The 27,176-nt window shown below is 38.1% G+C and overlaps 1 protein-coding gene across 9 annotated transcripts in view; it reads left to right on the top strand.

The window, feature by feature from the left end:
* The first annotated feature begins 1,470 nt into the window (after positions 1 to 1,470).
* kcnma1a (potassium large conductance calcium-activated channel, subfamily M, alpha member 1a) overlaps positions 1,471 to 27,176 on the top strand; it is a 210,045-nt gene continuing 184,339 nt past the window's right edge. For 8 of the 9 annotated variants that reach the window (XM_088916328.1, XM_088916324.1, XM_088916325.1 and 5 more), the window contains exon 1: positions 1,471 to 2,510. In XM_088916328.1, the coding sequence (XP_088772454.1) occupies positions 2,220 to 2,510 (291 nt within the window). In that variant the 5' untranslated portion in view covers positions 1,471 to 2,219. The remainder of the gene's footprint in view (positions 2,511 to 27,176) is intronic. The other variant, XM_088916330.1, reaches the window with a different exon arrangement.

The raw sequence follows: 27,176 nt of genomic DNA, 5'->3' as shown, positions 1-27,176 counted from the left end.
AACTGAGCCCATCATTAAGTCAAAGGGCAGAGATATTAAAACCATCTGTTCACCTAATTTGAAAACCACTTTATTTGGCTTGAGAGATTGATAAGAATTATAAAAAAGTGGAGAATACCTTTAATTCACACTGCCAGGAGTTTGCATCCTTAAAGATGTCTTTTCTACTCTTGTGCAAGTAGCCCAGAGGTTTCTATAGAGAACTGGGTCTTTTCTACATAAACCTATAGATAATCTATAAGTTGTTTTAACAGGTTATATTGAATTTTATAGGTAGTGTATATGTTACCTTAATATGTTCTATAGACTTCTACAGACTGATCTATAGATAACGATAGGTCATCCGTAGGTTATTAGATTACAACACCAATTCCGGCACAAACTGTGAAACTGGACCTTGTTCAAATAGACATTACATTTTTCTTCACATCTCTGCGACAGACCGGTGTTTGCCAGACTGTCAGATCTGTTATGGTGTAGCTATTACGGTTCACACAAACGCAGTGGGCCCTTGGTGTTACAAAATGGGAGCAGACCTTCTAGGTACTGTAGCGCTAGATTCATGCATCGCATACACGCAGTTCCCCTATTCTAATTTTAATTTAAAAGTGGGTTACTGTGTGCTATCTCTTAGCCATCATTTGGTACTGATAGCTGTATCTCAGGAGGCTAACAATTGCATAGAAAGGACGGACGCGTAAACTGTCTAGCAGATTATCATATCACCTACACTAGGGAAAAATGATCTTTTATGGATATTTATGGGTGATTGACTATACCATCATCCATATCAATGACCGGTACACCAAAAATATATTTTCAAAATTACAATAAGCCTAAGAATATTACAATATCTTGTGTACAAAAAACTTCTCCAGTTTCGAAACGAAAACTATTACGGGCACTCAACAGGTTTCCAAGTTTAAGTGCACAAACCCGGCTTCCTTTCCGTGGGTGGAGTGTTGAGTGCTCAGCCAGCGTGGAAGAGAAGGTTACTGGAAAAAAAAAACACTTCTGTAAAAACACAGCCCGTCTCCATTTTCACTGGAAATTTACGGCGACGGAAAATGCGTTATTATAACTATTATAATTTCTTTCTCCCTGGACAGCACCCTAATGAAAGCGCTTATAACCCTGTACCGCTTTCAGCATACAGATAGGACTGCAGACATTTATTGAGAGCTGTAGATTATCTGACAGATACCGCAGCGCCTTTAGAAAGCGGTACAGCTGCTGTATTTCGTATTCCAGTCACTGAGATCTGCCGTAAGGTAGGATGGAAAATATTAATATTGAAAATAAATCTCATTACACCGAACCGTTGTCTCGAATGTAGAGGGAATACGAGAAGACGGCGTAGCACGTAAAGCCATTTTAATAGTAAAAACCAGAACGCGCCCTTTGCATTGCAAGGACGCAGCGATCTCCAGATAGCAGCAGTGGCTTGCTGGAATAAACATCCCCGGCCGTCTGTCCATCTCTATTATTCGAGCTTGGCTCCGCCTTGATACCTGTAAATCCCCCTGGCTATCTTTCCAGCAGATCTGACAGCCTGGATCAGCTGGGCGCTGTACGGGCCGAGAGGAAGGTGGTGAATGGGAACGCCAGTATCAACACAAGAGCGGTCTTTGAGGAGGGGGGAAACGCTATCGAGCCCCAGTTTTTGCAACAGCGCGGAGCGCAGCTACAGACGCGAGAGATCTTCACCCCGTTGAAAACCCCGAAGGCTGTCGACAAGGCAGTGTTTACGCAACCGAAATCGTTTACAGTCAAGCGCTCTGTTGCCTCGATGGAAGAAAGCTAGGTCTCAAGCAAGCCGCTTGAAGTGCTGTTTATAAATATATACTTTGTCTTCAGCACTATACAGAAGCCACAGCAGTCCACAAAAAAAACAAGCTGGGCAGCAGCGACGGCTGCGAAATGAAGATTTCTCTGACATGGAATTGCTCCTGAAGGTTTGGAAAATGCCCGACTTGACTTAAAACGAAAACATATAGGCGTCATTAGGGTGAGTTTAAATGCGTTTTGCAGAGGGAAAGAGACTTGATATACGGGCTTTGAAGTGGGGCTCGCCTGTGCGTCACAGGTTTTAGGGGAAATCGATAGGTCTAGAACAAAACAGGGGCAAAAGAAATCCTGAGAAGGGAAGAGGATATCTGAAGCAATATGGCTGGTGAGTGGGGTTGGGGGTGCCGAGAGGAGCTCGCCAAAGCCTCTGGATGCTAGCTATGGCAGATGGCAACGTTTCTGAAGGCATCAGCAGCAGTATGAGTAACAATATCAATAATAATATCAATCCGGACTCGTCCTCGGTGTACATGTCCAAGATGGATGCAGTGATCATCCCTTACTCCGCAGACGTGCCCTGTGATAGCAATGGGCAGCGCATGTGGTGGGCTTTTCTCGCCTCCTCCATGGTGACTTTCTTCGGGGGTCTCTTCATCATCCTCCTCTGGAGGACTCTCAAGTACCTGTGGACTGTGTGCTGTCACTGCAACATCAAACACAAGGTAACTCGCGCGGTCATTTTGAAGGTGTATTCCCCATGTTCCTTTTTGGGAGGAGGTGTGGTGGGGAGTGGGGGGTGGTGGGGGTCGTCAATCTACAGTATGTAACAAACGCAAATTATTCAACTTCTTCAACCTTCCGTAAATACTGCCCCCTCCATCTCTGGTGACAAATGATGGAAACATTGCTATTGCGTTCTGGTGTCATTTAATTTTAAATATAGTTGTTCGGAAGCCCGACTCTGGAAACGCAGGAAATGTTGTTTTTCCTCATATACCCCTCTTACAAAAAACAGGCAGCTTTATTTCCTCTTTAAACAAGCGGTGTGTGTGTTTGCTCCTGGAAATAAAAGGTTTGGAATCCTGGATGATAAAGGAGGCCTTCCTATTTTGACTGGAAAATGGATAAAAACCAGTGATTTCTAAGAGTAATAGCCACACACGTTAATTCACGATCTTTTATTGTGGAGTAAAACAATAATAAACATATAACAATATTAAAAATTTGAAATTAGCTTAACGTTTTTCATACCTAGAGATTTATTTTCCTATCATTGTGTTTTTGGGCTGTTACAACTGGGAAATGTGTTTTTTACTCTAAATGTGGGGTAGCTCCTTTGTCAGTTCAATTAAATGTTTTATTTGTTGCAAAATCTTAAAAACGCCTTTCATACTTTTACTCTTTCGCCAGACTTTAGTCTTATAATATGACAAGAATCCTGCATTGCATTAGCCTGTGAATATTTAAGTTAATGGGAAAGAGTGACCCTGCAGCTGTCTGTTTTTTTTAATTAATATTTTTCCTGCCCCCTTTATTTGGAAATGATCCATATATAACTTGTATATCAATGGTCAATTTCTTTTTGTTGAGATGATCTCAGCGCCTGAATGAATCGCATGAATATACTTTAAAGTAGCCTTGTGCAAAATTTCCTCATAGTGTATGTTTTGAGTTTAACCTTCAGAATGATATATTGAATTCTGTGGGCAAAACCACTTTGTCAGAATTATATCACAGTATGACAGGTATGGATTAGAAAAGAAAAAAAGACAACCTGTGTAAACTATGTATGTTAACTGATATTTCATGTAACCAGAACTTTGCCCAGCCATCATAATATGTTAAGCTAACACTTGCTCAGTCTTGCACAAATAATCTTCTCTGTTTGTACAGTGTGGTGCTAGCAGTGCATTATGACACAAGTAAGATAAGGCATTTTCTGTAAATAGTCCATTTTTAACCCATATTCCTGAAATTATTAATGTGGCACTTTAGATTCCAAAAAATTAGTTTCCTAAAAGCATTGCTATGTTTTTGAATGCAGTTCGCCAAACATCACAGAAATAATATTTATATTGCAAAAAAAAATCTTTCTTGGAACCACGGCGATTTGAGTGAATGGCTGTTTGCGTGTATATTTCATAGACTGTGTATTGAACAGAAGCCCATGCTTGTTTTTAAAATTGAATTCCATTTTATCACACAATGCCTTTTATTGAAGTGCAGATTTAAGGGATTTTATATTAAAGTTTATATGAAGCAACATAAGGGAATTTATGTAAGATGTGCATTTAGGCACACAGCACTTCTAAGACCTAAATTTTAAAATTCTCCTGAAAATAAATGCTAAGAGGAAAAGCTTCTCTGTTTTATGAGGGTGGTGGGAGAGGTGTGTTAATATGTCTCTCACTGAAGCCCTTGGAGGCTAAGGTACAAATGTTTAGTCTCCATTCCTCATTACCTTTTAATTACCTGGATGGGCAAGCTGCATATTAAAAGACGGAATCCTACTGAAACTCACACCTACAGGTTGTAACAGAAGAGGTTAAGCAGTGAAGACAGAAAGAGGCCTGCACATTTAGCTTTAGTTTTTTTAAACGAGAATCGAGGCCACTTTGATTTACAGAAAATCGCCTTTTGAAAAATAGACAGGGACAACATATTTTGAAGAGACAAGAGCTAATATAACACAACAGCAGCAGCATCTGTACAAATTATGTGACCTGGGATCTGATTATGATCTTTTTATTTGGTGTCTTTTACTAAGAATATCGGAAAAAATAACAAGCCTCCAGTTTTTTAGCCTGTTTATAAATACGTGGCAGCATTTTGCTGCCACTGTTACCCATCTGTAAAGTCTGTCTGGGAGGAGGTGTGGTTAGAGTAGCTCGTGTCTAGCAGAAGGGTTTGTGTGCCTAGTTGTTGAAATAGAAGAAACGGACCAGGGGCTAACTTTCTCCTAACCCACCCTAGTGGGGCAGCAGTAGTCAAGGATCTGCACCTGTAACTGAAAGGATATGGGTTCAAATCCCAGGTGAGACACAGCTGCATTACATCTAATTTCAGTTGTATTACGTCCTGATTGTTCCAGTGAAGCTCCCATCTGTGTAAATGCACGCAGATATATGTTGCTTCAAATAAAGGTTTCAGTCCAAAAAATTAGTCGTTGACCTAACCTTCCTTCTCCACTTAAGGAGTCTTCTCTGTGTGTGTCCTTGGGGTGCTGATTCCTTGTCCTTCCAAGCAGGGATGTTTTAATACATGGATGACTGATTGCAAGACCTCTTTTTCATTGAAGCAGCATGCATTCTTTCAGATTGAGGGGTGGCCAGTCCATGGTCTAACAACGTTAGGCTAAATCAGGGATGGACCATAATAAGAGTAACCCCTGTTGGATATAAGCAGTGGTGACCGTAGGTCTGACCTCTCTGGAATGCAGTAATGACAACGTCATCTTTGGCCTTTTAATAGCAGTTTTACCTTTTGAATAGTACTGGTCATCTTTCCTGTCCACAGCTTGCATTAGTTAAGTTATTCAGTAAATTTGTTGAGGGTATGTGGCATTGATTTTTGAAAGATTCATACAGCAGTGGCTCTTGGTGTGATGAGAGCAGCTCACTATAAGTCCACTAGCCCAAAAAACTACTGCGAGTTTTACACTGTCTAGATTTCAGAGAGAGGTGACATCACTTCTATAACTGGCTTGGTACACTGAGCCCCATTACACTGGCATGTACTGTACAAAGATGTAATTTGCATAGAAATCAGATAACTTTCAGAGATTGTAGGAACTTAAATGTTCTATAATGTATCGTTTTAAGATGGAAAAGTTGCAGAGGCAAGCAGCACAATGTCTGATGAGGATGATAGTCATATATAATCACAAACGTTTGTTTTCAATTAATATTTCACAGTAGTTTAGTTTGTTACTTGACCATATCAGTCTCATAATCTCACTGTAAAGGCTGTGATGCCTGTTTCTACAAGGCTGGGCAGCGATCCTTTTCCTGCTGTGTGTTTATCATTTTCTTTGTGCTGTCTCACAGTTGTGTGACGTCTATACAATGCTGGTAATCAAAATAATGAATTTGATGTGCTAGCATTGGTATTACTGTTCAAGTCATGAATCGTGCCTACAGTAGATGTGGTCAGCAATTTGATGAGATGGATCCCGAAAGAGTGCAAAATCCTTCTTTGTTGAGTACACAGCCCTCGGTGTTGAGAGCTGACATTGGTACTGTTTCTGTTGTACCTCAGTGACTGAGGAACAAAGAGTTCCAACTCTAGAGAGGCCAATGGATAACAGAGTATTAGATAGCTTTTAAAATGTGATTGTAGGTAGCCTTGTGGCAGAAACTGTTAATTAGCAAAGTGTCTGTGTGTCACAGAATGTTTAGTTTTAAGCATGACCTCTTTAGACATCATAATATTTGTTAAAAAGTGATTACTGCAGATTACTGCGGGAGACGGTTGTGGTAAATTCCAGCACATATGCAGACTAAACTTTTCCTTTGGCGCTGGCTCTGATTCTAGATTTCAAGTGAAAAACTAGCTTTTTGAGGTAAAACATGCCTTTAGTTTTACTCACCGAGAACATCGGCTGAAAGGAAATAGTTGTGCAATAAATGTGAAAAAATGTGTACACTGCTAACAAGAAATATCCAACCAGCTGGTTCCTGGGTTTGAAGAGGGAGAGTACGGCTTTGTCGTAAAGGGCTTGCATCTCTGCGATAAATGCATTTGCAGCATTGAAAGTGTTTTCAGTGCTTAATGCCCTTCCCTGGTGATTTTAATGAGCGCTCAGAAAAGTCATATAACAATTTAATTAAAATCGATAATCAAAGTGTTCACTAGCATTTCCATTTTCTTTTTAAGACAAGTGAAGCAATGCAAAAAATGTGACGACATTGATGGGAATCTTCCCTTTGCTTTGTCTGATCTTCCACGAATGAGTGACATGACAGCGCTACTCATGGTTTCGGTTTAAAAATGGAAGCACTACCTACAGTAACTAACAGCATTTTGGTAAATCCCAGTAAATGATCGGAAGATCAGGTGTATTAAGGGCATTGTGATATTGAAGCATCTAGGACGACGAGCGGAAGAGTGCTTCAGAAACAGGGCAGCACTGGCCCACTGGAGGTCTGTTGTTGTTAGACTGTTGTGCCTGCATGCTTGGCAACAGCCGGAAAAAGTGCTGGGGACTGGGAGCAGTGAGAGCAGAGCCCTGGACCAGCTGCTGTCACTCATTAGAAAGTTCTGTCATATTCGGTAATTTTCACACCACGTGCGCACATGGTGCATCTAACTTTCTCTGCAAGAATACCGGAGTCCTTACGAACGTTATCGAGACTGGCTTTGGACAGATATGGCTCCTTGAATCAATTTGTTCCTGATAATAGAATAAAGCAAGTTTTTTTTTATTTTAATGGGAGACTCTTTTCTAAGATTCTGCCTTGTAAATTCTGCAGCTACAATCCTTAAGTCTTCTAAATTCCCCGCAAAGCACTTGTTCAATATGAAATCTGTATCAAATAACTTTTGTGTTATGGGCTTACATATCTGAAGAAGTAAGGCAGACATAGGGTAGGGAAAAAGTGTGCTGTATATTTGATATGAAGAAACTGTGGGTTACTTGCACTATTAAATGAACAGTTATAATTATTTTGTTTTTCCAGAATGAGTTTAATTTTGCATTACCAGTTACCAGTAAGTGATAGCCTACATGTGCTGGCAACATTGCCAGTGCTTGAGCATATTTTTGTCCCTAGTGGATTTGTGTTTTATTTTTTTCCCATTACTGCCATATCTAGTTTTCTGCTCTCTTGTATACTCTTTTGTATCTTAAGGGTGGAAAGCTTAGCATAGATACTTTCAGTCAGTACATTGGGAATGAGATCATGACAGACTGTGTGCCGTTCAAAGTTAAAAGGGTTTCAGCTGTTGTTGTCTTTAAATGAGATGTCAAGAGTGCTCATGTGAAGGGAAGTCACAGATGAAACCATGGGCAGTGACACATGCTTACAACAAGCGATATTTGGTCAGATGATTCAGTCCACTACAGCACCAAGTTTGAGCCAGCTTGCTGTACTGTGTTCTTATGCAATGATAGCAATCTTTTAATTCTGTGCATTTCTAATTAAAAACTCTCTGTCTTTTAAGAGTAGCAGCTTTGTCTCATACAATGTGTGTATGTATGACCCACGCTATTTTACTATTTTATATTTAGAAAATCTGAATATATCAGTTCTTGGCCTATGAAGAGGGAAGGCCTTTTCAAGGTTGTGTGTGTGCATACGTACAGTACATTTTCAAGGCACTCCTCTCCATTTGTCTCATTTTCTTCACATGAAAATTCCTGCTTGTATAACAAGCACAGTTTTCTCCTGACAGGTTCGTAGACGTCACAGATCCTTGACATATCCTCAACAGAGAATAACCTGATGTATGGGGCATTAAGTTCCACCTTTGAGTTCCTAGCAAAGGCAATAGTCAAGTGGGAACAGACAGACAACACAAAGCTCTTATGTGCGTAATGGCCTTGTCTTCAGAGGCAGTGGGAAAATGGCAGATACTGCATGTATCCAAGAAGACCTTGTCCCTGACCTTCAGGGTATTGGCAGATGTATTTTGCCCTGGTTGAGCTCTCCTCACAGCATCGTCTTCTGAGCCTCATTGTCTTTAGCCTTTTCCATTTTTTGTAATGCTTGTTTTTCCAGTGACACACACGTTTAGTTTTTCAACACAGGCTGTGCTCCGCGGTGACGATGTGGCCACCGTAGTGCTGCATGTAGCAGAATCAGTGGTGTCTGAGATGGATATTTTTCAGTTACTGAAATTGTCTTTGTAATTGAATGGCGCAACTGTCTCATTTGTTTATTTTAATAGTTCGTGTATGTTTGTTTAAATTTGCTCGGTACTAAAATGTGCAGGTGCTTTCTGGAGCTGGTGAGTAGGAGACCAAAGTTTAGAAGGATGACAAGTCTATAGAGACATATGGGGTGCCAATTAAAAATAACTATTTCCACTAAAATCTTTTGAATCACCAGTTTAATTGGAACACTAAATAAGTTGCCACAATGTTTCTGTTTTAGTGGTATTAATTCTGTATGTACAGCACCTTGTGCTTTACATTCTGTGTTTGTAATTAAACCAGCTTATCTTAGTATTTAATAAATTCCAAATTATTAACCCAATAACCCCATTCTGTTTCCTCATTACCAATAAATGGTAATATGGATGTGAAAAAGCAAGTGTACAATAAAGATATGGATTATATATTATTGCTGTTAGTGGTAAAAACTTCTTCTTGACCGTGACAGCTAGGTTTAAACAATTCAGTTTTTCTCAAGATTGATGTTGATGTGATTTCGTTTTTCAAAGTATGCCCCCTAAAAATTAACCATTTTAAGGGTTTTGATAAAAATAATTATCATATTAATATAATAATGATAGTCACTAAGTTGAAGGGCTGAGAAATCACTAAATCATTTATGAAGCACGGCAATAAGTGTATAACATGTTTCACAACGAAACATGGCAATAAGCAGATTTTAATTTTATGATTGAGAATTTTTCAGATTTAAATCGTATGTCTTTGACTATGTCTTTAAGCCCTAAGAAGAAATTTAAATTCATTTGATGATCATTTATGAATTGATTATGTTGGAATGAAACACATGGAAAGTCATAGGCTTACAGATTCAGGCTTATTTAAAAATGTCATTCTCTAAAGCTCTCTGTGATCTGGCACAAGAGTGATAAATTCCTGATATTGAATGTGAGTGGGGAAATGTTTAGCCCTTCTAACCTTCTTTTAGCTGTTAACATAAGTTACACAATGTACAGTCAAATCACAGACTGCCTTTAATAAGGAAGAAGTGATTAAACACATCCCAAATATGCAACTGAGATTTAACCAAAAACACTATTAATGTTTTTTACTAACCATGCATTATTAAGTCAATTGCTTTCCTGATGTATCTATTTTTGTATGCAATTCAGACTATTCAACAGGGAATGTTTGTTTTTGCATCTCTAATTGACAAATTGGTCAAACAGAGCTGAATAGTAGAATTTTGCATCTGAAGATGAAGGAAATAATTTCTAGGTATACTGTATATTAGGCATTTGTGGATTACTAATTGTGATTAGTTGAATCTCTTTGAAGGCCGATATTCCTGACAAGTTGAAATTGATGTACAGTATACATCCACATATTTCCCTTATTCTGGAATAATAGTATCACTATATTACAAGTCAGTAGAGTCAGTAGGGATGTCCATTCCTTGTCCTGGTGGGCCTCTCTTACCACAGCAGCAGAAGAACTGGGAGAAGCTGATAATTTGTTTCGCTTAAGCCAATAACCAGCTGATTGAGGTTGTTAAGAGCTGAGCTGGAATGATACCCAGCAGACGCACCGGTCCTCCAGGTGTGATTGCACAGCCCTGTAGTAGAAGTGATGATGGGAGAGAGGGGATCAGTTGTATAATGGAGTGCAGTGTTATTTTGGATGTTGTAAACTGCTCTTCAAAGCTGTGAAGCAGACTGGCTGGGCTGGCATGTTTAGAAAGTTTTTTTGTTTAAAATTGAAACCCAGTTTAACTGTTGGCTTTGCATTGCAAAGATATCTCGCCTATCTTTTGCATCTCACATTTTGCATTAAATACACAAAGAAAATGACTTCCAACAATGCAGAGCCTGCTATTCAGTACCTTGGACAGCTCAGGAGTAAATCTCTTAAACCCAATAGTTTGATGAATGCAAGACAAACGTCTTGTTCTTCTTTTTGAAATTCATACATCCCTTTTTGAGGGATGTCCTACCAAAATTAGTAAAAGATTTGCTGTAAAATGGATGTCAGGCATTCTTGTTACCACTGAAAAAAACACAAATGTATAAGAGCTTTTTGCCCTACTTGAAATGTTATGTCTTTTCTATAATAAACAGTGACAGTTTGCGCAGGATGCACCCATGTGTGATTTATGGGCTTACAATTTATGTGAAAATGGAAATCAAGTGGAAATCAAGTGTATCTTGTTTATGAGATATTGACTGGGTAGGAATTGGCCCTAAAACATTTTTGCTCTCTTGGTGTGGCGTGGCATATATTAATTATGATAGAATATGCCAGATATGTGTGAGTTGCTGTACTTGCTCTTTAACCTGTCTATTTCCACTAGCATACCACCTCTGTGTGTAATTTCAAACCAGTCTGTATCTCAGCAGCTTTGCGCAAGGTGTGTGTGCCCTGAAGCAAACTTAGAAACGCTTCAGAAACTACCTTGCTCATTAGAGCTTTCATACCATATATGCTGTGCAAATGCATCTTCATGAGGGTGGCCTTCAGATAAAATTTGGCTTTGAATCATGGAAAAATGGATGTAGTATCTTATTTCTGATATAATAATCATAACACATGGGACTTTTGAAAAACGGTACATTAGGTTGAAAAATTATAAGATTGATTTTTGTTGTTGATCCAAGCAAGGTTAATGTTTTTTTCAGTATTCTTGTCAAAGTAAATTACTTTATGTTCCTACAAAGGAAAACAGACCAGATTTAAAATGCATCTTTATTGGAACTAATACATCTTACACTAAGTAGCAATGTTCTCAGATTTCAAAATTTGGTGCCACGGAAAATGTGTTCAGAACGGTACATCTGTCAACGTTGATATATCACAAATCCTGCTGGAATATACAGTAAAAACACAAAAACACATCAAATAATCAATTTGTAAAAAGCTGAAGTAATTACTTCTGTTGTCATAAATTTATATTCATTGTCAGAGTCAATGTCATTCTTTATCAGTAGTTTCATTTGCATATTGTTAGCATTTGTTTTAAAAACATATGAACACGAGAGAAATAGAAATGGGTTTATTTTATTATTTGAAGGGTGTGTTAATGTGTGTGTTAACATTATTAGTTAAGGCATTAGCGGATGGGTTGATATGCAGGTGACAGAGGTGAGACAGAAAGCTCTGCTGCAACACAGTTTTTGGGTCCTGTGTTCCGTTCTGGTCTGGGAAGCCCTCAGTATGGAGTTTCACGTGTACTCCCCATGGCCATGTGGATTTTATTAGGGTGCTCCAGTTTCCCTGTCTCCCCAAAAGCTTGATTCATTGCGTATCTGTGCTGTAATGAACTGGCTTCTTGTGCGGAGTATAAAGCAGTCTTGGGCCCTGTGCTTCTGGAAGAAGCTTTTACAAATTTTGCTGGAGCCTCTTCCAATAAAAAGGGACATTACTAAAGTTCAGAGTGCTACAGTATGTCATGCTTTTGTTTCAATGGTGTGAAGCAGGGTTCAGAACTTCAGTGATCAGAAAGTAGTGGATTCTGACACTGCTCTTGTACCATTGAGCGAGGTACTTCACCCAGATTGCTTCAGTAAAATACAAAACTGTATATTTGGGTATAAATACAAATTGGTTGCTCTGGTTAGGAATGTCAGCCATATATATTTGTAACTATACAATCTGTTGCTCTGTCACATAAAAGGTCTAAAACACTGTCATAAGCAAAAGGGACTATTCTGTTGAACTTTGCAGTTTTTTAGATATGCTTTGCTGTTGCGGGAGAACTTGGGTTCTACAATCACGAAACTGAAAGATGAGACTTAAGATGTTCTGCAAGTCATGCATTCTGACTTTTGAGCCTTTCTTCTCCGCTTACTGTGCACGAGCTAGTCGGATTTGAAGGCGTATGCTGGCAATGCACCAAACATTAAATCATGCTAAGTGGTGTCTGGGCTTGGTACATCAGTGAGGGCTGTGCTTTGTTCAACCAATAAAAATGAATTCAAACTGAAATGAAATGACAGCCAGGTGTAGTGGGGAGACACTGTGGGGCACAGTGACCTTCAGCCTCTTGTCTTACCCTGTTTCCTGCTTCACACTGACTTCATTGAAACCTCCTTATGTATTCCAATACACCCTGACAAATCAGTTCCATATTTAAGGATATGGCCGTGTCAAACACTCCAGCAATGGAAAATATCAGAGCAGGCTCAAGTTGGACTTCTAAAGGACAGGGTTAAAGTTCAGGTCACAGGAGAAATTACTGTACTCAGATTACTACAGTATTGGAACAGCAGGATTTTTTTGCTTGTAATCTTAGCCATGCAGAGAGAAGCTACAAAATCTACCTTGGAACTGGCTCAGAAATTGTTACACACGTAGTTGTTCTTTAATTACATTAAAGAGCCTGTTCTATTTACATTTCCTGTGAGGTTTGTAAACTCACCAGCAAATGAAATCATTACAAGAAAGGGGCAGTTATTTTTCTTTAAATCTATCAAAAAGTTCATTTTTGCTCAGTGGGATTTAGAAATCCAAAGTCCCAGGACAGTATTTGCATCGAAAGGTTTTGAACTTCCTTCAAAATTCAAAAAAGACATTGGTGCTCTGGAATCAGTCCAGAGACAAGCAACCAGATACCTTCCTTGAATCACAGGAATGACCTACCCTAACAGGCTTGGAGAATTGAACATACAGTATTTAGTCATGAACAGAGAAGACTATAAGCAGATGGGATTTAGGTTTTTAAAATTCTAAAAAGTATTATCCTGTGCACTTCTTCATGATCAGCAGTGAAATATGAACTAAATAAAAACTATGCGCAAGTGCATTAAAGCTGAGCATGGAAGCAATTCTTTGCAGATAATTGTGGGACTTCTTTCCTGAAATGGCTGGATGAGATCCTTGAATTGGCTGTTTACTGAAGCAATAAATGAACTAAATGGAACAAATGGCCCCTCTTTTTAGGACTTCATATATTGTTATTAAACCACATTTTACTTCCTTTGTGGATCTGGAAACTTTTAACAGCTCAGATCAACAATGTCAACTTTAGTTCATTTTCTCGTTAAATAGACAATCTTGGCAGAACAAAAACATATTTTTCAGTAATACCTACACTGCCAATTATAGTAATTGTTTGGCCTCTTTCATCATGACATTAAGGGGATTTTCTGCTTGCAACAGACAACTGCTTTAGAAAAGCACTGGTGCTGTAGTTAAAACAATTTCTTTTGGGATAAACGTTAGAATGTTTGTTTTCCAGAATACATTGTATTTGAGTAGTTATTATGGCAGTTACCTTAAATCAGTAGTTCAGGTGGGTAGCTGCGTCAGCATGCGTAGGCTGCAAAGGAACAAGTAATAGGTTTATTCCATGCTGAAAAAAAGAAGAAAGAGAACACAACGTTTCGGCCGCGGAGCCTTCTTCAGGTGTGAGAGAGACAGGGCAGTAGCTACTGCCCTGTCTCTCTCACACCTGAAGAAGGCTCCACGGCCGAAACGTTGTGTTCTCTTTCTTCTTTTTTTCAGCATGGAATAAACCTATTACTTGTTCCTTTGTACCTTAAATCAGTATTCATTCATTTTTGACTTTGTCATCAAAACAAAAACTGACATACCCCTATGTCTATGAAAGACTTAACAATCACTGCTTTTAAATCAGAAACTGTCAAAACTGCTGTTTGTATAATGTATAAACTATTTTTTTGTGATTTGTGTTATGTTACACAAACAATCCATGTTTGATTTAAGCATGGGGTTGAATCCTTTTTGGAAGAGCCTTTCAAATACATTCATAATTATAAGGAAATAAAAAAGAACATGGATTCTACTGTAATAAAAAATGCCATTTCAGTAGGAAACAGTTTCATGGGAATCTGATGTTATTTTTAGCTTAACGTTTTGTTACATTTTTACAACAGCATATTGCATTTTTTACAGAAAGATAGTATTGTCCGGAACTATTCTAGAAAATTAATGTCTGAATGCTAAGAATTAGAATAGAGCAGAATATATTTAAATGTGCTGTCTTGCAACTGCTTGTATGCAAACTGATGTCTTAATAGAGAACATATAATAGAGATGCTATAATAGAGAACAGGACAACAAGAATAAGTTATGACCTTAATATGATTTTCTTAGTTCGACAGGATAATGTAATGTAATATGTTCAGTCTTGAACACAGGAGACTGTGGCTTGATTTGATACAAATATTTCTGAAAGACAATGAGAGTGTTTATCCAGAGTATAGCTTCTAAACCCATTCTGAAAATGGGAACCAAGGAGACCAGTGGAGATCTTTACACAAAGGGTTGTGGGAGTAATGAACAATCTGCCAGTAGGACTTGTTGAAGCAAATTCCTTAAGATCCTTGAAGAAACATCTATATAATGAGATTTATGGATCAATAAGCTGCTAGCAGCTAAAATAGCAAATTTGGCTGAATGGCCCCATTGTAACTTTATTGAGTTTTCTGTTCTTAAGACTTACTGCCAGTGCCAAGAGAATTAGGGGTTGTTATAGTCCTAAAGTGTGGTGCATCTTGGTCAGTTATTTTGTGCTATTTTAATACTGTATTTAATTAATGGTTTGTTTTAAATTATTTTTGTTCTGTGTCTCATAGGCTGTTTTACTTTTCTCTTTCCATTTTATTTTTGGAGTGTTTCTTTTACTTAAAGCACATTTCCTACAGGTGGCTGCAGCAGAAACGCCCCTAGGTGCTGCTGATCTGCGCCTCGTAGTGGCCTGTTGGAAGCCAGTCGTACGGGGCTCTCTGTAGCCGCACTGTGTGCTTAGAGAAAAGCTTCCACCTTGTTGATTATATACTGTACATCCCTGCATTTTCTTGCCACATGGTTCAGTCCCTTGAGAAGGTGTTTAAATTGTAAATGTCCCTCTGGAAAATACTTAAACAAATACAGTAGTGTTTAGCCCTGTTATTGTTGTGTTTGGTGTTATAAAAAGAAGGCTGATTTGGTCTCATTTCCTCAGTTATTTTGTGTTCTCTAACCTCATTCCTGCAAATTAGTTTTTGTAAAAATAAAACTGTGGGGGATGATGTGTGTTTTGCAGTGTTTTCCTCAAAGGGATTTTAAAACGGTGTTCCTTGTTCCTGTTATAAATTGCTTTTTAATTATATTTTATTAAGGATTTGTGTTGCAGTTTTCCCTCACCACATTATTTTTGGCAAACTAGATTTTAGTGTGACTGTTAATAAGCTCTATTTATGCTATGTTCTTCTTTGAGACAGACTGGTTTTCCTGTCCTGACACAAGGAGCTTGAAGTATTTTTAGTGAGATTGTAGTATAGCAATATATAGCAATATACAATTAGTGCCATAGTATATAACATTACCAGAGTACAGGCTGCATTTTTTATTTAGCTCTTCACAGAGAGGCAGTTATCCTCCCAAGGTTGTGGGCTGCAATGCCGTAGGCCTCTGGGACACATGCCTCACGCTGTTACAGGTTTGTTCCATGTTCCCCTGGTCAACAAGCACGTGGCCAATGGAAACTAACTGGGACTTAGCATTATGTGAATACTGAAGTCCTGTAGCCCCGAACAAACATCCTCAGTTCTCTGCAGAGACTCAGACACTATGAGCGAGTCCTTATTAAAAGCACCCTGTTAAGCAGAAAAGGCAAAGATTTGTTGTCCCTTTAAACGTTTTGTTTCAGTAATTTACTGTAGATATTGAACTGTTTGCAAAACTTTTATGTAGTATATTCCAGAGTACTAAAGTCAAGTTCTGTTGTGTTCATGTTTGGTTAATTTAATGTTTGGATTAGGTGCTATGCTTTACTAGTCCGGACAGCGAGTACATTATGGCGTGTTTTGTCAACATTCATTCGAAAATGTCATTTGTGCTGCATCGTGATATTCCCATGGTCGAGAGTAATAAAGCAGAGGAATGGAATGAAGACAGTCTGACGAGCCTATGGGAATACCATGGACACATTAACAAAGTTGGACCAGTATACAAGCTGTAAGGACAAATGTTTTGGAATTTACTTTGACACTTATTTCTTCTACAGCAAAAGAAAAGGAGTTTAATTTTGTGCAAAAGAGGTGTGTGCAGATGAAGGAGCGTCCTTCACTGTTTTTTCTGAGCATCTCAAGGCTCTTGTACTCCACTGCCGTGAAAATACAGTAACTGTGAAAACATCCGCTCCCCCGACTTACATGAATGAAACACACACATTTCGCTAATCCTAGAAATGTAAGGAGTGTTACAAGAGGAATTGCTTTTTAATAATTCACAGGGCAGTGCCCTTGATTTGTTGTGTGGATACAGATAGTTACCCCTGCATAATTTATATGTTTCTTGGGTGAGTACATTGTGTTTTGTACTACTTTTCTTGTATTTTAAAGTGAATTAATGAAAAAATGTGTGTGTGCACAGTGCCATGGCTCTAAGGGCAGTGGAGTTCCCAGGAGCCAGCTGTCTTCAAGCAGCTGATCAGTAGCGTGCCGAGGGCGTTTGCTGCTCTTCACACACCTGACTGTCGCAGCTCTAGGAACTACAGTGCAGTGCAGAAAGACACGCCTAGACATGCGTTTTCCACTGTCCTTAAACGAGAGTCACCACATACTGGGAAGGTCGTGCGGTATGCCTTGAGTTGGAGCACATGGCAATTGTAGTAGGCTGTAATTACAATTGTTAGGAATAATAATTAATCCATTTTTAGTACATGCATCGTGCATTCCAAGGTTGTGGAGAGTCTAACCTAGCGGACAATAGGCACACGGCAGCAGGATGTACCCTGGACAGGACACCAGTCCATCACAAGGCGCATACACACATGGGGTACAATTTAGAGGACCAGGGAGAGAACATGCAGTTCCACAGAGAAGATGCCCCTGTCCAGCATTGAACTCAGAAGCTGTGAAACAGCAACACTAAACATCATGCCACAATAGTGCCCCTTTGCTTAAGACATTCAATGAAACAGAAGGATGAGATATGTTCCCTGACAGTATGAAATCATGCCAGGAGTGAGACCAGTTTTACTGTGAGCCTTTAATTGTGTGAACTCTCTTTGATAATTGTTGGCCCCGTGGCTAGTTTTATAAATACTTCACAAGATTATCATGTTTGAGGGACCATTTTATAGGAGTTCACCTGAAAGGCTATGAATTGCAACACTGCTGGAGCTTTAAAATCCATCACCATTACAATTCTTATTGAAATGCACCTCATTCTTTTTTTACAAATTGAGATCTCTTTGTATCAGCCGACTCAAAGGTAGTGAAAATAAATGACCTATACTACATTGCAAGGGCTCTCTTCATTTATTTCTTAATGTGTATCATTACTACCACTGTCCTCCTGCTGCAATGCACTGTCTTTTTTTAAAAACATCGTCGTCTTCTCCCTGGAACCTTCTTGCACATTTCAACTCTCTCCCTATAGTGTACATTTAGGACAAGTATATATTGTACATTTGGTCCAGAAAGTCAAAAGTGTAGACATGCTGTATATTTAGGTGTTATGTTTGCTGTCCATCTAATGAAAGATGCTGGTGACACCTGTTGCTGATATTTAACAGGGAGATTGTTCAGTGGCTTAAAGACATGTCCTTAAGCTTCTTTGCTCCCTGAGGAAGCTGTCTGCTGGAAGGTGCACTAGATCAGTCATGCACAGATCTATCCTGGCTTCTCATAATTGGAGCTTAAGTGCTATATAATTGAGTGACAGCAATTAAAAAAGATGAAGCCACTAACGACTGCTGAGTTTCCTCTTGCCTGGTGCGTCTCTCATGCGTTTGGACTGTTTTGCTGTTCATTCTATTTATAATCCATCCTTAAATACTGACCTATGTGTATTTTAAACCATGTGTACTACCTTCTTTAATCAATAATCAAGAACGTTAAGTAGCACACACATATGTTTCGACCTTTATTTTTAAGCTCGGTGTTACTGTAATGTTTAACATCTTCTTTGACTGGGGGTGTGAAAGTGTGATGGAAGGCAGTTTGAAATCTTCAGTTCGCTTGCAGTGATTGTTTTTGCATATTATATCATGAATAGAATTAACAGCAAAACTGTGCTATGTATTTGAGTGACAGCAATTAAAAAGTAAATAAATTGAATATCCTCTTTCGTTACACCAGCTTGTTTGACGTATGTGCAGCACTAATCACTTCAACAACATCTTTTTATCTATATACAGTATAAAAGACAGTTGCCACAGTCAAGCAGTTGCCGAAATGCCTGGTGCCCAGCTGCTCTGGGCACGTGCCAAGTCAGCTACGAATCTGAGGTAAATCAGGCATCTGCACGGGCAGTTGGTCAACTGCCCACAGCCCGAGGGGCAGATGACGAAGAAGAAAGACAGCGAGCAGTGCCAAAGTAAGACTTTCAAGAAATATAGTACCGAAAGGGTGTTCATTTCAAAAAAGAAAAACTCAAAAATGCAAAAGGTGTTGTGTTTGTTGTAGTCAAACAATACAAAGTTTAAGAGCAGTTCAAAGCTTGGAAGCCCTTTTGATACACTGGGTAGTCAACAGAAACAAATTGAGCTGAAGGACAATTTATCAAAGATCAGACTTTTAAACTTTAGTTTTCAGGAGACCTTAAAACTTCTGACTGAACCGACTGAACATCAAGCAAATTATTTCATTTAAAGTTGCACAGAATAGCTTCTTCTAAATACAGATTTGCCTGTACCAAAGGCAATGATCCCTTTTGGCAATTGAGCAAAACATAACCTTGTTTGGTTGGCCTTTGCATGTAGGTCTATTACAGTTGTGGCACCCTACCAACGTGAAGGTAGTGCTTTAGCTGAAGTGCGTTTAAAAACGAGAACAGGAGGGACTTTGCCCAAAGGGTTGTGGGAGTATGGAACAAGCTATCCAACCATGTTGGTGAAACCAATACCTGGGCTGCCTTCAAGAAATGACTAGATGAGATTCTGGGATCAATCAGTTACTATATTTAAAACGGGCCAGATGGCCTCATATTGTAATTAACGTCTCTTGTGTTTCTATTAAAAATGAAGACAGTAATAATCACAGGTCTATTGAATCATTTCATATAGTTATCAGAAACCCAGCATCAGTAACTGCTGGAATTTTTTAACATAAACAATATTTTGACTTTGTATTTGATTATGGATCAGTTACATGGCAATAATGAAAGTGCTGTGAAAACTAATAGACTAGTAGATCCCCAGACTAGGAACACTCTTTTGAGTCCTGAACTCTTTTCCCTTTCACTAGTTTTCTGTTAGCTACACCAAGAGGTAGTCTTAATGTCAATCTGAGTTACACAGCAAACCTTTGACTAAACAACCCTTTTTGTTGTATAATGACGAATCACAGTGTTTAACATCTGGATATCTAATGCAGTTCTCAATTATTATTATGTGTTTTAATCATTTTATGTCTTGCTTTACTGTGTCATGTGACTGAGTGAGTCTTTGATTTGAATTGCAATAAATGTTAATTTTCTTTTCCCTCCCAATTAGTACTGTACCTCTTAAGAGCCTTTCTTCTCCACCATCTGCCCAGGTGGCTGTGAGCAGTTGATCAACTGCATAGGCAGATGCCAAAATCCTGAAAATTCAACGCTATTTTGACACATGCCCAGAGGAGTTAGGTCCTTAAGCAACTGCCTGACTTCAGCTCCTGTCCGTAAGAAAAATACATATACTGTATACCATAAGTCTAGAATTTCTACAGTTCTTTTTATATAAGTCAGGAGAGACACTAATTTCTAGTTCAAAAGGTTGAGCAGCATTCCTCTGACATTTCTGTTCTTTCTTCCATTAAACAGTAAACTGCTTTCTGGAAAAGGCTTGTACATTTCTGTCTTCAGATCTGACTGCATGCACATGTCTGAATGCATAGACAAAAGTTTTACATGGCTATGGTAAACACAGGCCTTCATGTCCTTGAAAACCACCTGAAATCATCTTTTGTCTTAGAAATTGCTTGATTTATAGAAACTGAATCTATTGATTAAGTTTCCATAAAATATTTGTATTGCTTTCTAATAAATCGAATGCAATAGGTCAGGATATCTAGTCGAGTGAGAAATATAAGCATTGTTTCTAGATACACGTTCCTTGGGGAGGTGGTGTGGGCCTCAGTGGCTTGGGTGCAGAGCTCCTTTTTACTGTTTAAGTGAGTTTTTTTTTTCTGGGTCTGTACCAGTGTTGACCTTCGCTGATAAAAATAGATGCTGCTGTTGAAACACGACCTTTACATTCTAGTAACAGGCCAGTGCACGCTTTGTCAAAGGAAAGCAAGATTTCTTGTGTAGCTTTCTTGCCAAATTAAGTCAGTCAAAGCACTCCTCATAACTTCATAACTTCAGCCTGTTCTGAACTGTGTTATTTCACAGAAAATGTCTGGTTCTAGTTATTATTCTGGGAAAAGGCATTGCAATATCATATTCGTTAATAAGGCAAAAGAAACATTAAGTTAGTGTGGATGGGCAGCATGACAGAGAATGATAACATGACTTACACCGCTTCGCGCATTTTGCAGTACAGTTTGGATTTTTTGATCTATTCACTAATGTTTAATTCAGAAACACAGTTCAATGATGAACAATAATTTAATTTAGTTTTAACAGCTATTCATGAGAAATATGTATTATTTTGCACAAAAAGGAGCCTGTCAGCATTCTGGATGTGTAGAGAGGAGCAAATGATGTTAATGATGAGGAAAAGCTGATAATGAGTTGATCAGATTTGCTGGGTAAATGTGATGGATTAGCTACTGCTTCATATGGGCTGCTCATGTACAGATTACCTTCTGCTGTTGTGATTATATTTTTGAAGATGGTGTGAGTTAAAGATTACAGTGTAATGGATTCTTCTCTCTCAAACCAAGATGTATTAGTAACACATTAATTATTATTAAATTATGAAATATTAATAGTCAAAGTTGTTAAAATATGGGAAACTGTTGATGCTCATGATACATGTATATTGTGTCTCCTGATTGTGTGTCTAAGATATCTTAAAACTTTTATACAGTGGTATATGATATACCTGTATTAGTTTATGTTCATTTGTGCCCTATTGTAAAAAGTAGGATTGTTAACCTAAAAAATACAATTTTTGACTGAGAAACTATATTATTACCACCTATTTGAGTGCACCAGTAATACTCAAATAATAGAAATTCTGCCACAGGTATAACATATAATGACTGGAAGACTGTAGGGACTACATTTCCCAAATTGATTTTTGTGCTGAAAAGCATTGTTCAGTTGTTTTTTTTCCTTTTTCAGAAAGCGGCTTTACACATAATACCAGATAGTTCATTCTCTCCCCATCTCTCCCCTCCACCTTCAATCTCACTGAATCACACCCACACACACAGTTACACACATATACAGTATATGACTCAGGTCTCTGTTGCTAAGCAACAACCGAAGTATTTCATTTAAAGAGAAAATCTTTCGTATGCAATATCGTAGGCCTTGGTTGGTACAAATTCAGAACTCCCGAGTTGATTTGACTGATCTATGTTGTAGACACATAAGATCCCGGGTTTGTTTCTCTCAGGTGGGGAAAGGGTGAATTCTTCACAGTCTTTGTTGACGCACCATGAAAAGGTCTGACTATCAGGTCATCGTGACATCTCACGCCATCACGAGAACTTCATCCCTTTTCTTTCTGTGTTTGATTGGTTTCCCAAGATTGTTGTCCTCTCAGGCTGATTAATGCGTCAGATAAAACTACTTACTATGTGTTGATTAATGATGCGAATTATCTTCCCAGGAAATAAGACTTGCTTACAGTAGACCTTACCTGCCTGCTTTGCGTATTAAACAAGGTCTGTTGCAGGTTTCGGGATTAGCAATTTTTGCCTAACAGGCTGATTAATTTCTGCAGGTTCTCCTCTGTGAAAGTCAACAGCGAGGTGTGAAACATCTCATTGCTGTTTCCAGAATGTCATTGTTTCACAGCGTCACCTTATTAGACACTTGCCTATACTCAATTCTTTGGTGCTTGTTTTCCCTGGTGTTATATTTGATTTTAATCATTTGTTACATTTTAAAAGTTAATAATGTTTGTGTTGGCTGATCTTTCGATCATTAGCCATCCATACACATATGCAGTATGTACAGTAATTACCATCTAACTGATTCCAGTAAATTAATTATTATTTCACTTGTACAAATCTTACACGGTTTAAAAACTGGAGCATGTGCCAAGTTAAGAGTCATTTAAGATTCTGCATAGAATACCTGCACTCATGCTGTATAATAGACAGTGTGGTGATGTTCACTTAACTGAAGCATCCAGCCTATTTCCTCTTGACCCAGAGTGTGCGTTATAGCTCTGCTGCTTCCTGTGAGGCAGGTAACTCCCCTGTTCACTGTCAGCCGGGAGGGCAGCTCTGCACATTGGCTGACAGAAATTCAATGTGAGGAGCCTTGTGTCAGCCTAGATGTGAAGATGCAACTGCCATTCTCCTCTGCATTGCAAGTGTTTATTTTAATTAAATTTGGAACTACAGCGAACAGTTGAGTTCCAAGTAAACTGAGAATGAGCTGTTATCTTTTTCCTAGAACAGGAGGCACTGCCACCTCTTAGCTAAACATTTCCCCCGGCAGCAACCTGCTGGATTCTTATAGGTGGACTGCATCTCTCTGCATGTATCCTATTAATGTACAGGTCTTTGAAACTAACAATTATTTGTCTTTGTAAGTTTCTCTTCTACTAAATGTATACAAAGGTAAGGAATGGGTTAAATAGGTTAAATCCCTTTCTTTTCATTTAACAGGTATATCTCCACCTATTGCTTAGTAATCTTCTCAATCCTTTGTAAATTTTCCATTAAGACTGAGGAATGCCATTGACTTTATTAGTTGCTCCACAAACATACAAATTCAAAAGGATTACGTTCCAGTGAGAGAACAGAATGGGAAAACATTGATTATACCTAAGAAAGCATAACAACTACAGATCGAGAATGCAAATTAAAACATTCACAGGCTGCTAATTGGTTATTGTTGTTCTAAAACCCTAGATAGTCGGTAATATGCTTAATAATAACAAGCTGAAAGCACTTTCACAAGCTATTGATGGGAGCCGTGACAATAACAAGGATCCCTGAACGTTTTGGTTTATCTCAGAAGGCATTTAAGCTTTCATGGCTGATGGACACATACAATCTGATTTATTGGTTCCCCCAGATTAAACATCCGACATCGTTTTTGAATACAGAAATTGGAATGCAGATAATGTTTCATGTTACACACTGGAGTTTCAACTAATACAGTACGCAGGGCAGGGGCTGTATCTCATTTATACAAATACATACTCTGTACTATACAGATACGCCTTTGAAACATAATCTTTCCAGCGTTGTTGCCATTGGTTCTTACTTTACAATTTTCTCTATGTGAACAGTAATGTAGCATCTAGTATCACAAACTCGCCGCCATGTTAGCATGCCTGAAACCATGCTGGAAGCTTCGCTCGCCCTTGACATAACTTTCATTTTAATGTCATTGCATATAGTCAAAGATTTAGCTGAAGGCATAGTGACCTTTTCAGAGGATAAAAAAACAACCTTTTAGTGTTTCACTTTCTGCTGTTTTGCATAATAGAAATATATTTTGTGATTTTTAAAAATGACAGGTTTAAAATGATAGCTATGACACTATCAGTCTTTTGAAATACACTTTCAAACATTGCACATTGTAGGCTTTATAGAGTTTTTGGCAGCATTGTACGGTTCATGCAAGACAAAAACTGAGTATTTGCTTCGGCAGTGCGGAATTTCCTTGTCTTTATGAGGAATTGGTATTTTCTTTGGTAGCGCTGTTTGTGTAATGTACGTTTCCAATAAACAACAATGTTTGTGGAAACTAAATCCATTTTCACTGAAAAAACTTTATTTACTGTTTTAGTCAACATTCTGTTGTTACAAAACTTCTATATATCTGACTTCTAATTAATTCGGGACAACCTGATGTGAGGATTCCTTGGAAGTTCTTAATGGGTCCTGAAGGTTCTTGTGAAAACAGTGAAATTCTGAGATTGTAACAAATAGTGAAATCTTAATGAAAATTGTTTGGCTCTACTTCGACAGCATATTGCTTAAGCAAGGTAAGTTAGCCCATTAGAAAGTGAATCATTGCCCATGCTCTCCTTGTAGGCCTTGCGGAGCACTCAAAACAAGTATATAGCTAAAGAACTGATGCTTTTATGTTTTGCAAAGAACCAGGATGTGCAAACCTCTGCAGTCATAAAGATCAAAGCCGATAGTCATTGGTCACTGGTTGTGACGAATTTGGCAGTTTGGCAGGATTCTTCAACAGTGATGGGAGAGGAGACATATAGCCATCATCCCTTCAGTGTCTTTAGAGGGAAATTGTTCTTTTCTCATCCAAGATGCTCATTGTTACCTCTTCATTATTCTTCATCAAATAATAAAGAATGTTCACTCATTTTGCATTCCTGTTCTTTAAGCTGACTGGTTTTGTTTACTTAAATTATGATATAGTTTAGTAAAGAACCAGTTTGGCGGACATTTACTCTCTGAAATATAGTAAATATCTGCCAAATATAAATAATAGACACTAACAAGATGCTAAGACAAATGTCAACATACACAATATCCTTGTAGACTTCACCCCTGGCTGATTGAACAGTTAATGAATGTTTTCCTGTTAGTTTTTCTTGGACCAAGAATGTTTTCCCTATCAGTTCTTTTACAGTTCTTGAAATTGAAAGTGTTTTTCTGCCCTGCAGAAAACTGTGGGTCCAGTTTAATTTAGAATACTGCTTTTTCCACTGTACTCTATATTGAATTAAGTACAGTAACTTATAGTAAGTTATTCAAATAGATAGCTGCGACAGTATGTGTAGGCTGCAAAGGAACATAATAAATAAATGTTTATCCCATCCTGAAAGGAAAAGAAAAGAGAAGCAACGTTTTGGCTGTGGAGCCTTCTTCAGGTGTCATGGAATAAACCTTTACCTTTACCTGTTCCTTTTTAACTTACTTTATGCTGATGTTCAAAGCCCTTTGTAATTAGTGTAGTCTCTCATTGAGACAGTTCTCAACAGATAGTGAAAGATGAGCTGAAACCTAATACTCTAACCTCAAAGTTAATGTAGTTGATGCTATATCCTTAACCTAGACTTCTGTTATTCCTCAGGTGAAATTAAATGTTTGAAACTGAATGAAAAAAGTATGAAGATCTTTCCATTCTTTATTTGACCTCATCTGTTCCTGAGTGTTTCTGATTTTATCCCATATTAAATTGCCTGAAGTGTGTGGAAATTCATTTAATAACCTAATGAACATTCACATGGCTGAGCCTAAAGCAGGTGTACTCTTTTTTAGTTATTGAATGAATAGCTGCAGAGCAGATGGCCAGATTTGGCATAATGTTTTTGGGTGCCTTTTGTTTTCTGAGTCATATTAGAGAGCCCACTTTAGTTTTCCTTCTCTTGACTGTCTTCTGAAGTCATGCTTCAGACAAGTGGTTTAAGCATGTATAATAATGTATTCACAGCATTTGTCCTTTAAATAATGATGATTTGAAGATACCTTTTCTTTTTTTCTTTATTTATGTTTCTCTTTTTTAGAAAACATAAGTTAACTGAAAAGATTTGGTATTTTTTTAGTCTTAAGCACCTAGTTTAAAACCTCTAGACGTTTAACATGGATTATCTTTGTGGCAAATACAGTCTGAACAACGTAAATGAAATAATCGTTTATACTTACATGCTATATTTGATGATGTTTCAGTTTTTTCCATCCTATCCAAAATAAAAAGAAAATCCTAGTTGGTTTCTGGCTATGGTAGTTTTAAAATAAAGTTTTAAAACAGTTCAAATCCACCATAAAATACAATATTATATTACTAGTTCCCAAATCCATTGTGTTGCATTTCAAAACATTTTTAACAAAAAAGAAACAATTAAAAACCACATCACCAAAGAGAAAAAAAGGTCCTTGTTTGGCCTATTGGCCTGATATCTGCATTTTCAGATCAACAATTAAATATGTTTGCTAAAGAGCAAATATCAAAGAGAAAAGTGTCCAAGGTCAGTTTTTCAAAATTAATCAGGTATGAATGTCTGAAATCTCTTTAAGTGATTTATCTTTGAACTTTTCCATCTTTAAAAATGAATAAGAAAGAATTTTGTAGAATATGTTTGTAGACAAGGTTGTTAACTTCTATTGCTATAGGATCAGCAGGGTGCCAATTAGCTGTCTCTGAGGAAAGTCAGTTTTTATTTCACCTGCAATCCTTGTTTGCAGGGTCACTGCAGGGTTACCCAACCTGCTTATCTGTGTGGCTTTATGGCAAACGATAACACTGTGTATGTATTATTCCACTCACGCCTGTTGCAGAAGAGTTTATTTAACTCTTTGTATTGTGGCTGTCATGATCTGCTGTTCAAGGCCTTTAGTTCAAGAAGACAAAGATGATCCAGAACATAACAGAAGTCATCTTTCCCAAACCTCCTGCTACATCATGGAATCCATCATTAGATCAACATGTCCATTAAGGTGTGTATTATACTGTGTGCAAGGAGCACACTTCTAAATTAAACTGTTGGAAGTTTATTGACTGAGTTCTCACCATCAGTTGATGAAAA

Source organism: Atractosteus spatula, chromosome 5 (genome assembly GCF_055471065.1).
Source record: "Atractosteus spatula isolate fAtrSpa1 chromosome 5, fAtrSpa1.hap1, whole genome shotgun sequence".
Taxonomy (NCBI): domain Eukaryota; kingdom Metazoa; phylum Chordata; class Actinopteri; order Semionotiformes; family Lepisosteidae; genus Atractosteus; species Atractosteus spatula.
Note: the sequence above shows the minus strand (reverse complement) of the source record. Positions and strands in the feature narration are given on the sequence as shown.